This window comes from Mesoplodon mirus, assembly GCF_964341445.2.
Source record: "Mesoplodon mirus genome assembly, chromosome: 11".
Taxonomy (NCBI): Eukaryota; Metazoa; Chordata; class Mammalia; order Artiodactyla; family Ziphiidae; genus Mesoplodon; species Mesoplodon mirus.
Window position 1 is genome coordinate 30,938,179 of NC_138987.1, and position 12,096 is coordinate 30,950,274.

General features: G+C 44.6%; 1 protein-coding gene across 2 annotated transcripts in view; it reads left to right on the plus strand.

Annotated features, from left to right (window-relative positions):
- Positions 1 to 12,096, plus strand: part of ABTB3 (ankyrin repeat and BTB domain containing 3) — a gene marked incomplete at its 5' end in the record, with an annotated part of 309,684 nt that overhangs the window by 272,707 nt on the left and 24,881 nt on the right. For both annotated transcript variants that reach the window (XM_082634471.1, XM_082634472.1), the window contains one exon: positions 1,146 to 1,324. In XM_082634471.1, coding sequence (XP_082490597.1) covers positions 1,146 to 1,324 — 179 coding nt within the window. The remainder of the gene's footprint in view (positions 1 to 1,145; positions 1,325 to 12,096) is intronic.

Genomic DNA, 12,096 nt, shown 5'->3' on the forward strand with positions numbered 1-12,096 from the left:
CTGCTGTTGAGGGTCTGGATGGATAAAGGCTGGAAATCTTTATATTTAACAATCATCCCAGGTGGTTCCCAGTGGTTGGGGAATCGCTGCCTGAGGGCACCCAAATCCATGAAGTGGCCGCCGGCACCAGGTAGGATGAGGGCGTCTCTTCCCTAGCAAGGCTGCACCCACTTCAGGGGCAAAGCCACCCTCGGGAAAAGTTAGGGGTGGCTCTCCCTTGAGTGAGCTCTGCCGGAGCCATCTCCTCCGTGCGTCTGGGGAACAGGCTGGCCTGGCCTTCACCCCTCTAATGGCACTAGCCCCGGCCCAGAAACAGCAGGATGGAGCACGGACTGTAAACACAGGCTGTGGCAGGTCAGGGTAGGCTGAGGCCCCAAGGAGGGGCCCCCAGTGCTGTTCTGGAAACTGGTCTCTCTTGGAGGGTGGCCATTTAGCGTGGCGGACGTTTATGCCATTGCCCTGGGAGCCTGTGACGCTTGATTCTGAAGCTCGAGACCCTGAATCGTGTGCTTGTTAATAAACAGTAGCGAGTGCCTCAGTCTCACAGTGAGGGGGGAGAAGCGAATCACAGCAATCAGCTGCTGGAGAGGCTTCTGTCAAGGGAGAAAGACCTGATGAAGTGCCTGCAGGTGGAAATGTTGTTTTGCACGTGGGAACGGCAGCAGTATCCTCCCGTGTCTTCATATTCAGATGGAACTATCTGCCCTGACCAGAGCGGCGGATGGTGAGGTCCACCCGTGGGTTTCACCACCTCTAAGCTCTGGGCACGAATGTAGAGGGGATGGAGATGAAGGAAGTCAGAACTCAGAGGGATGCAATCTGCATAAAGAGTGTGCATTATAATTCCAATATTCTACACAAGGATTATACCTTGTAAAATGCAGCCCCTAATAATATGAGTAGCGTGCAGAACTAAACACCCATAGTTAAGGGAATCGAATTACGACCTTTCATTTCAACTTCTGCGAGTCTTTGGGGGGGAAAAAAAAGCAACACTGGCTCTATTCATTGAAAGGCAGGCTCTTGGTCTCATGATGTGGTAATGTCCCCGCGAAAGGCCAGCTTCCAGATAAAAACACGCCTTCTCCTCTGGTTGTTTTCTGCCCTCCCCTCCCCTCCCCCACCCCCTCCCGCCCCCTTTCCAGGTGTCCCGTGGACCCTGCACACCTGGCTGGAGTCTTTGCGGATCGCCTTCCAGCAGCACCGCCGGCCTCTCATTCAGTGCCTGTTGAAGGAGTTTAAGACCATTCAAGAGGAAGAGTACACGGAGGAGCTCGTCACGCAGGGCCTGCCCCTCATGTTCGAGATCTTGAAAGCCAGCAAGGTACGAGGGCTTAACGCCGTTGTGCTTGTGGGCAGAGAGGAAGGCCGGGGACTCTGATCTCCGTGCTCCCTGGGCCTGACCCTGTCCCACGGGGTTGGGGGTGGGGGCTGCCTGCAGTCACAGTGCTGGCGCAAATGTACCCCAGCTGGTTACAGCTATTTGTACAGCCTTTCATGGGGCAGCCGCTTTACTGAACGCCTGTTATGTCCCAAGGCACTTGGGCACGTGGGACAAAGTAAAAGACACCTTCCAGCCTGGGGAATTTGCATGAAAGCTGGGGAGCTAAAGCCCACCCATGGGCCCCAAGGACATCTGAGGTGGTTTGTGAAACAATGTTAAATTGGGTGGCACAGGCTCTGAGGGGTGTGAGATGCTCAGGGAAGGCGTCACTGAGGCGCTGAGACCAGGGCAGGCCTGGATGGACATTAGGAATCCAGCAGGAAGAGAGATATGTAGGTGTAGCTCTCTAGGTCGACGGGATGCAGACCCTGCCAAGGTTCCTGGAAAGACAGGCCCTGAGAAGGCTTTTCAGGTCTGAGGATCGGATGAGCCTAGCGCTTGAGACTCCCCCCTTCCTCAAGGGCCTCTGAATTCCTGCTGGCACTATGTTCCCAGCAACAGGGAAATGCCGCAACCCCTTCACAACAGGCTTTGCAGGACCCTAGGGTCCTAAGATAGTGGGAGCCTGTGAAGTGTCAGGGAAGTAGGCCTCTGAACCAAAAGGGCAGCGTGGGTTCCCCTGCCAGGCTTGGCCAACAAGCCGTCAAGAGTGGAGATGGGGAGCAGCCTTCTCCAGGTGGCAGGGATGGCCCCGCAGCAAAGTAGCAGCAACACACCCAACTGCTTCCTGAGCCTTGGAGCACCTGGCCTGGGGTCCAGAGCGGGTCCCATTAGGTATTCTCATTAGCACCAGAGTCTCAGCCTCTGTGGGCTGGATTTGTGCTTGATGTCAGGCCCCACTGAGACCCAAAATGAGAGGAGGTGTGCCGGCCCTCGGGTAATGAGCCTCAGTGATTCCACAAAGAGCAAAACCTGCTGGAGGTATTTCAAAACCAAACTCTCCCTGCTCCTCACCCCTCACTCCGCAACTTGAAAAAATAAATAAGTAAGGCCTGAAACTACCTAAGAAACCACCTTAGTGAAAAATCATTGCTAGGTCTGTTCCCAGGGTCTTGGTGTTCTAATTGGTTTTTGGTTTGGTTTTTTTTTTTTTCTTCTATGGGCTGTAGTGGGAATTCCAGAAATTACTAAGGCACCCTATGTATTGAGGAAACCTAATCTATGGATTTTTAAAGTAAACTTTACTTTGAAGAATGAGATACATCAGAAAAGTGCCCAGATCGTAACTATAGATCCTAATGAATTTTCACAAGGTAAACTTACCTGTGTGGTCAGCACCCAGACTGAGAAATGGAACATCGCTAGCACGCCAGCAGGCCCCTTATACCCCACTCAGCCACCACCCGGAAAGGGCAGCCAACAGCAGCTGAAAGCAGCAGCTGGAGGCCTGGAAGAAGGCAGGGGCCTTTGGCAGATGTGGACTAGAGCCTGCTCCCTGTCAGCTGTACTGATCTTGGAGGGTGGGGGGAGCCAGGGATGGGGCAGGAGCAGCTCGTGGTCAGGAGTGGGGGCAAGTCTGGGGAAAAGGGTGCTTTCAAGAGTCAAGTTTGCCCTTTTGCGGGGGTCAATGGTAACCCCTACTGGTGAGATGTGGTATTACATCATCATGTACACTGACCACAGGGGGCAAAGAGGTGATCAATTTCCCTTGGCTGCCGGGGCAAGTCAAGCAGTCCCCAAACACGGTGATGTTCCTGGGGTCAAAAGATGTCTGGAGAGAGGTGGTGGCAGAGAAGTTCAGAGAGTTGAGAAAGTGCTGCAAAGCTCTGCCTTCAGAAAGTGTCCTATTGGAGGAAAGGAGTAGCCATGCATCGCACAACTAGCTAGCATTGTCCCTTCTCCCTCCACTAACGGATTCCTGTTCAAATCAAGTCTGCTGTTCTGTGGGCACAAATACGTGGTTCTATCAGAGTAGTGGGTAAGAATATAGAATTCCTGTAAATAAATCCACTTTATGGTCAACTCACAGAAATACAGCCATCCTGTAAAGTGAAGCGATGCCTTCTCCCCATCCGTGACTCGTGCTCGGTCATACGTTACTTGAAATCTAGTTGCAGATGTGCTTTTTTGCCCCCAGTTATAAATTTTATCTTTAAAAGGGTTCAGTGTTTCTAGAGTTCCCCAGTAGTAGAACAATACAGTCATTTTTTAAAATACATCTATTTAAAGAGAGCTCCTGGCCCGTTTCTCCCACACATAACTCCTCTGGGCATTTATTCATTCTGTAGTCATGAGTGCCTACTAGGCTACAGGGGTAACAGGACCTTCTTTACCTTCTTTATGGAACTTACTGTGGCCAGGGGAGGGGCAGACACATAGTACGCAAGGAAATAATCAGCAAAAGAGAGTGAGAGCATGATAAATGCTATGAAAAAAAATGAACTTGGAAAACGATGTAGTTTCGGTGGGTGGAGCAAGGAAGGTCTAATTTAGAGAGGATGGTAAGAAAAGTCTCCCAGAGGAGGTAGCATGTGAACAGCCACCTACGTGAGGAAAGGCTTCCAGCCACACAGAGGACTGGAGGGAAAGCATTCCAAGTGGGGGAACTGCAGGAGCTCAGGCTCCAGGTGGGAACGTGCTTGATGTGCTGGGGCAGCAGGAAGCAGTGGGACACAGGAGAAAGTGTAGGAGATGAAATCAAATGGCACGGAGCCTTTCTCCACGGTGGACATTTAAGGTTTCTCTCCATGTGAACTGAATAGAACACCACTGGAGGTGGTGTTCTGGAGGCTAAAGCCTCCAGTGGTGTTCTATTCAGTTCACATGGAGAGAAAAACAAAACAAAACACATAGCTCATGTCCAGGGTGAGACATGAGCTATGTGTTTTGGGTTTTTTTTCCTTGTGGTTTATACACGTTTTTAGGGGGTTTTCCCACTGTTTTAAAATTGAGTTTTGTAAATTAAACTTTTTATTTTGAGACAATTGTAGAATCCCATGCAGTTGTAAGAAAACATACAGAGAGATACTTCGTTTCCCCCATTGGCAATATCTTGCAAAATGACAGTTAAATATCACAACCAAGATATTGACATGATACAGTAAACATGCAGAAAACTCCCGTCACCATAAGGATCCCTCATGTTGCCCTTTTACAGCCACACCCAGATCTCTTCTGCCCTTACTCCCTCCTTATGCCCCAGTAACCCCTAATCCGGTCTCCATTTCTCTAATTTTGTCATTTCAAGAATGTGATTTAAATGGAATCATACAGTATGTAACTTTTTAGGATTGGATTTTCTCCCTCAGCGTAATTCTCTGAAGATTCTTCCAGGTCATTGCATGTGTTGATAGTTTGATTCTTTCTGTTGCTGACTAGTACTCTGTGGTATGGACAGATCACAGTTTATTAACCACTCACCACTGAAGGACATCTGAGTTGTTTCCAGTTCTGAGCTATTACAGATAAAGCTGTTATAAACATTCCTGCACAGGTTTTTGATATGAATATAAGTCTTCATTTCTCTGGGATAAATGCTCAGGAGTGCAATTGCTGGATTGTATGGAAGTTGCATGTTTAGTTTTTAAAGAAACTGCTAAACTGTTTTTGAGAGTGGCTGCACCATTTTATATTCCCACCAGCAAAGTATGGGTAATGAAGTTTCTCCACATCCTCCCTGTTTGGTGCTATTGCTATTTTTTCTTTTAACCATTCTGGTAGATGTATAAGTGGTATCTCATTGTGGTTTTAATTTGCATTTCCCTAAATGGCTAATGATGTTGAACATATTTTCATGTGTTTATTTGCCATCTGTATATCCTCTTCAGTGAAATGTCTCTTTGTGTCTTTTGCCCATGTTCTAATTAAATTGTTTGGTTTTTCACTGTTGAATTTTGAGAGCTCTTTGTAAATTCTAGAAAATAGTCTTTTGTCAGATACATGGTTTGCAAATACTTTCTCCCACTCTGTAGCTTGTCTTCTTATCTTCTTAACAGGGTCTTTCACAGAGCTTCCATTTCGAGGAAGTCCAATTTAAGTTTTTCCTTTTATGGAGCTTATGCTTTTGATGACAAGTATTAGAATGCTTTGTCTAGCCCTAAATCATGAAGATTTCCTCCTACACTTTTTTCCTAGACTTTTTATAGTTTTCTGTTTTACGCTGAAGTCTGTGATTCATTTTCATTTTGAGTTAATTTTTGTATGAAATGAGGGACTCAGAGCAAAGTTGTTTTGTTTTTGTTTTGCCAGTGGATGTTCAATTGCTCCAGCACCATTTGTTGAAAAGACTATCTCTTATCAAATTACTATTGCAACTTTGTCAAGTCAGTTGGGCATATTTGTGTGCGTCTGTTTCTGGGTTTTCCATTCTGTTCCATTGATCTATGTGTCTGTCCCTCCACCATTACCACACAGTCTTAATTACTATAGCTATAAAATAAATCTTGAAATTAGGTAGATTTGTTCCTTCCATTTTATTCTTCTTTCACAAAATGAATTTAACTATGTTAGTTCTTTGCCTTTCCATATAAATTTTTGAACAAATTTACTATATGAACAACAACAGAAATCTTGCTGAGACTGATAGGAATTGTGTTAAACCTCTGTATCAGTTTAGGGAGAATTGACATCTTTTCTATGTTAAGTCTTTCAGTCCATGAACATGTTAGTCTCTTGGTGTCCTTAGATCTTCTTTGATTTCTTTCATCAATATTGTGAGTTTTCAGGGTACAAGTCCTGGACATGTTTTATTATATTTACACATAACTATTTCTCTTTTTTTAAACAATTGTAAATGATGTTATATTTTTAATTTTTTGTCCATGTGTTCATTGCTAGCATATGGAAATACAATTGATTTTTGTATGTTTATCTCGTATCCTGTGACCTTGCGGAACTCATTTATTAGTTCTAGGAGTTTTTTGCAGATTTATTGGGATTTTTCTACTTAGATAATCATGTAATCTGCAAGTAGAGATGGTTTCATTTCTTCCTTTTCAATCTGGTCTTGGAGATTTCTTTAAGGGAAGTTTTTTAAATTATAAATTCAATTTCTTTAATAGTTACAGAGCTATTCAAATTATCTACTTAATATTGAGTGAGGTGGGGTACTTTGTGTTTTTCAGGGAATTGGTCCATTTCATCTACGTTGTCAAATGTATGTGTGTAGAGTTGCTCATCATATTCCCTTATTACCCTTCTGATGTCTACAGAGTCTGTAGTGATAGCCCCTGCTTCATTCTTGATTTTGTTAATTTGTGTCTTCTCTCTCTACTACTCTTCTTTTTTAAGTTTCATTGATTGCTACTCTTATCTTTATTATTTGCTTGCTTTCGGCTTATTTTGTTTTTCTTTCTTTTTTTCTTATTTTGTTTTTCTTTTTCCAGGTTCTTCAGGTAGAAGCTTAGAATATTAATTTGAGGCTTTTCCTCTTTTCTTATATATGCATATCTTTCTCAGCACTACTGTGGCTGTGTACCACAAAATTTGATACCTTTTATTCTCATTTTCATTCAGTTCAGTGTGTTTTTTATTTCCCTTGGAACTTCCTTTTTGACTTATGAATTATTTAGAAATATGTTATTTAGTTTCCAAGTATTTGGAGATTTTCCTGTTATCTTTCTGTTATTGATTTCTAGGTTGAGTCCATTGTGGTCAGAGAACACAGTCTGTATTATTTCAATCCTTTTAAAATATTGAGGTTGGTTTTATGGCCCAGGATATGGTCTATCTTGGTTTCATGGGCACTTAAAAAGACTGTTTTCAGAAATTCCCTGGTGGTCCAGTGGTTAGGACTCAGTGCTTTCACTGCCAGGAGCCTGGGTTCGATCCCTGGTCTGGGAACTAAAATCCCACAAGCCATGCAATGTGGCCAAAAAAAAGAAAAGACTGTTTTCTGCCATTGTTGAGTGGAGTGTTTCCATAACTGTCGATAAGACCCTGTTGGTTGATGGTATTGTTGAGTTCTTCCATAGCCTACAGATTTTCTGTCTAGTTATTCTATCAGTCGAGAAAGGGATATTAAAATCTCCAACTGTAATTGTGGGTTTGTCTATTTCTTCTTTTGGTTCTGTCAGTTTTTGATTCACATATTTTGCAGATCTGCTGTTTGGTGCATACACATTTAGGACTGCAATATCTTCTTGGTGAATTAACCCTTTTATCATTATATAATGCCCCTCTCTGCTTCTGCTAATTTTCTTTGCTCTGACGTCTACTTTATCTAATATTTATATAGCCACTCCTGCTTTCCTTTGATTAATGTTCATGTGATATATTTTTTCCATTCTTTACTCTCACCTTGCCTGTTTTATTAGATTTGAAGTGACTTTCTTGTAAAAAGCATATAGTTGGGCTTTTCATCCACTCTGCTAATCTCTGTTTTTTAATTGGTATATTGAGACCATTTATATTTTACTCAGTTATTGCTACTTTAGGGCTTAAGCCTGCCATCTTATTTTTGGTTTTCTGTTTGGTCTCTCTGTCTTTTTTCTCTTTTCTTTTTCTGCCTTCTTGTGGACTACTTGAACACTTTTTAAATTCCATTTTTATATGTCTGTAGCGTTTTTGAGTGTATCCCTTTGTATAGTTTTTCTAGTGGTTGCTTGCAGTATTATAGTGTGTGTGTGTGTGTGTGTGTGTGTGTGTGTGTGTGTGTATAACATCATAGACTACTGGTGTCTTCATTTTACCAGTTCAAGTAAAGTACAGAAACATTACTTCCCTTTATGTCCCTTTACCCTCCCCCATTTATGACATAATTGTCTTTAAATATTTCATCTACATACATTTAGAACCACATCAGACACTTATAATTTTTGCATTCAACCATCAAACATAATTAGGAAACTCAAGAGAAGAAAGAAAACCTATTATGTTTATCCATATTTTTGTTTACCATGTTCTTTCTTCCTGATGTCCCAAGATTCCTTCCTCTATCCTTTCTGTTTAGAGAACTTTCTTCAGCTCTTCTTTTAGGGGAGGTCTCCTGGTGACAAATTCTTTTAGTTTTCCTTCATCTGATAATGTCTGATTTCTGTTTCATTCCTCAAGGGTATTTCCACTGATATTTTTCTTTAAATCAATTTGCCTTCCATTAAGTGTATTTAGAAAGGAAACATTGTATTACTACCATAAATTGAAAACCTTCGTCACGACATGAATAAAAGGTACATATCAAAACACATGGATGACTGTTTAAAAGCACTTGAGTTCATTCTGTGTTCAATTTCATCTTGTGCACAACTCCAGTGGGGCTACATGCTGACCTCGCAGAATCCTCTGGAGGTGGGGACCCTTCCCACCTCCACCTTTCCCAGGGGTGTGGCAGCACAGAGCAGCTCACTGCTCACAGGTCAGCCCAGTGCATCCCGCAAGGGAGGGGCCTCTGTAGGGAAGAGTCAGTCGCTGTTGACAGTGAATTGAGGCAGAGAACTCACTGCCAGTGTCCCCAGATACTAACAGTAATTCCGCATTCTCTTGATTCTGAGACACAGCTTTTCCAACCTTCCAGCATTTCTCAAGTTAAATGGATCTTAAAAATGGGTGTGTGTGTTTAATGTGGTGAGTTTCTTTTTCCTCTTCCTAAAAGCTGCCATTAATTTTATGACATTTTAGGATCTAGAAAAATAGGCATTCGTCTGAATTATGGGAAATTGCTGTTTTGGGGGTTAAAAATGGTCAAATCTCAGCACTTTCCTTTGGTTCAGCGGTATACTGGGATGTGTTATCCTTTTTAGCTCTCATAGCAACCTCACCAAGCAGGTAGTTTTTTTTTTTTTTTTTGCAGTACGCAGGCCTCTCACTGTTGTGGCCTCTCCCGTTGCGGAGCACAGGCTCCAGACGCGCAGGCTCAGCGGCCATGGCTCGCGGGCCCAGCCGCTCCGCGGCATGTGGGATCTTCCTGGACCGGGGCACGAACCCGTGTCCCCTGCATCAGCAGGCAGACCCTCAACCACTGCGCCACCAGGGAAGCCCAAGCAGGTAGTTTTAATCTGCTTTGGAAGAGAATACCAAAACCCAGAGAGGCCGAGTCACTTTCCTAAGGTCACAGAGCTAGTGGGTGAGGAACCAGGACTGGGACCCAGTCCCATCTGGCCCCCTTGTCCAGGTTTTTACCACTGTGTAGAACCCCTGCTTAAACCAGCTGAAAAGAACCTTTGAGATCAATCCTGGCACTCCTTTGTGAAGAACAGAAAGTGTTTCAGTATCTTTTTAGGAGAGGAGTGAGGGGTTAGAGGAGGAGAGGAAGGATGTCAGCCCCAAAATCCACAGGAATCCATCTCAGGGGAGTCTCCTGGTAACTGTGGTGTTAGGAACTTGGCTTCATTCCTGTCTACTTCTATGTAGCCGCACAGTTCCGAGTCCTGAGGACCCAAGTTCACCCCACGAGCACACATACCCAGCATTTTCCGTGAGAAACCTGAATTCCAGGTCCCCAGCGGCACGCCAGTAACAACCGCTAACCGGCTGCCATGTACATGAGCCTGGCCAGACCTACCTCTCCCAGCCCAGGCCTCCCAGGTCAGAGCCTGCATGCTGAGGCTGGCCTGCTGCCCCTGGGGCTTGAGCCTTGTGGCCCTTTGAGCTAAAAGCACCATGCTTAAATGTGTCGCTCAGAGGAGAGTGTCAGCATCTGTCCCAGCACAGCCACCCAACCCACACCCACCCCCAGAATAGAGTGAGCCTCAAGCTTGGCTAATTCCAGCCACTGTCTTCAGGTTTGGGTCCAGAGCTAACCAAATCCATAGGGTAGACCAACCCCACAAGAGTTGTTAACTTATATGAATTACAGCGTGCCAGGGAAGCAGAGTGAATTATCCCAACAATCCCACAGTCTGGAGGAAAGGCACAGAAAAGGGCACAGAGCAGACACCTCGACAAACACAGATGAGTTCAAGGACACAGTGGGGAGTCTTCTCTTAGGGTTCTCATCTCTGAAAGAGAAGCAGCCAGAAAGCCTCGGAAATGGCAGCATCTTTGGTGCTGGCATCGGGCTCATCAACCTGATCCTTCACACAGTGTCCAGCCCTCAGGGTCTAGCCAGTGCCTGGCACTTAGCAGATGCTCAATAAATATTTGAAGAAAGAATTCATGAATGGATGAAAGCATAGCTTAGTGCATGAGGGAAAGTTTACATTCACGAAGGCTTTGGGGGATGAATGAGTCAAGCCTAGGGAACTGTTGATGACCCGCCTTCTTTCCCTTTCTCTCCTGAACTTCTAGTGCTTTCATCATAATTTTCCTATTTCCTCATTGGGCAGCTTTTCTTTTAATAATAGACTTCATTTTTTGGAATGACTTTAGATTTACAGAAAAATGGAGGAGATAGCAGAGAGAGTTCCCATACAACCCCTCACCTGCTTCCCCCATTATTAACATCCTGCATTAGTGTGGTACGTTTGTTATAATCAGTGGACCAACATGGAGACGTTATTGTTAGCTAAATACTTTATACCTGTTTCCTCGGTTTTTATCTAGTGTCTTTTTCTGCTCCAGGACACCAGGTTACCTTTAGTTGTCATGCCTCCTTAAGCTCTTCTTGGCTGAGACAGTTTCTCAGATTTGCCTTGTTTTTGATGACCATGACAGTTTTTGAGGAGTACTGGTCACATTTTTATAGGCTGCCCCTCTAGTGGAGTGTGCAGTATTTGTCTCAGGATTTAGACTGAGACTGTGGGTTTGGGAAGGATGACCACCGAGGTAAAGTGCCTCTCTCGTCACATCAGATGTACGTGCTGTCAATATGACTCATCACCGGGGATGATGACCTTGACCACCTGGCTGAGATGGTGTTTGTCAAGTTTCTCCACAGCAAACTTACCGTTGCCTCCCCCTCACTTTCCAGACTGTGCTCTTTGGAATCAAGTCACTATATGCAGCCCTCACTTAGGAGGGGGGAGTTAACGTGCCTCCCAGATAATTTTTAAGTGCTTGAGGATTGTCCCTTTGGAACAGACAGCCCTTGTCTTTACTTTCTCAGGTGATACAACACATAGTGAAGTTAGGAAGTGAGGCCAAGCTGTGAGTTCCTGGAGAGACGGGATCTTGCTCTGCTACCTCTGTTGCCCCCAGTATGGCTCCTTTCACAGTGCCCGTCACCTCTTAGATGCTGAATAAGTACCTATTGAATTGAATTAAACAACTACCACCACCACCACCAAAAAAAAAAAAAAAAAAGCCCCACGAAGAGTCCACTGGTTGCTCAGGCTTCTCTTAAGGGTCACGAAATCCAGGAAATGGATCTTCATTCCTTCCCCCGAGTTGATGAGATGGGCTGACTCACCAGCAAGCCTCCCAAGACAGCCCCAGGTGCAGGTAGTGAGACCACCATTCATCACACAGTCTGCACAGAGCATCTTGCAGGTCACAGGTCTCATCTTTCTTGTGATCTGCAAGTATTCACTGTGCATCCACAGTGTGTCGGGCATGCTGGGGTCAGAAGGATGACGAAATAGGCAAACTCTAGATGAGCTCTATTAGTTTCTATTGCTGCAGTAACAAATGACCACAATTTAGAGGCTGAAGGCAACAGCCATTTACTATCTCATGGTTTCCATTGGTCAGAAGTCCAGGCACAAGGTCTCGGCTGGGCTCTCTACTTAGGGTCTCACAGGACCAAAATCAGGGTATCAGCAAGGCTGAGTTCCTTTCTAGAGACCTGGGAAGAATCCACTTGCAAGCTCATTCAGGTTTGGGTAGAATTCAGTTCTTTG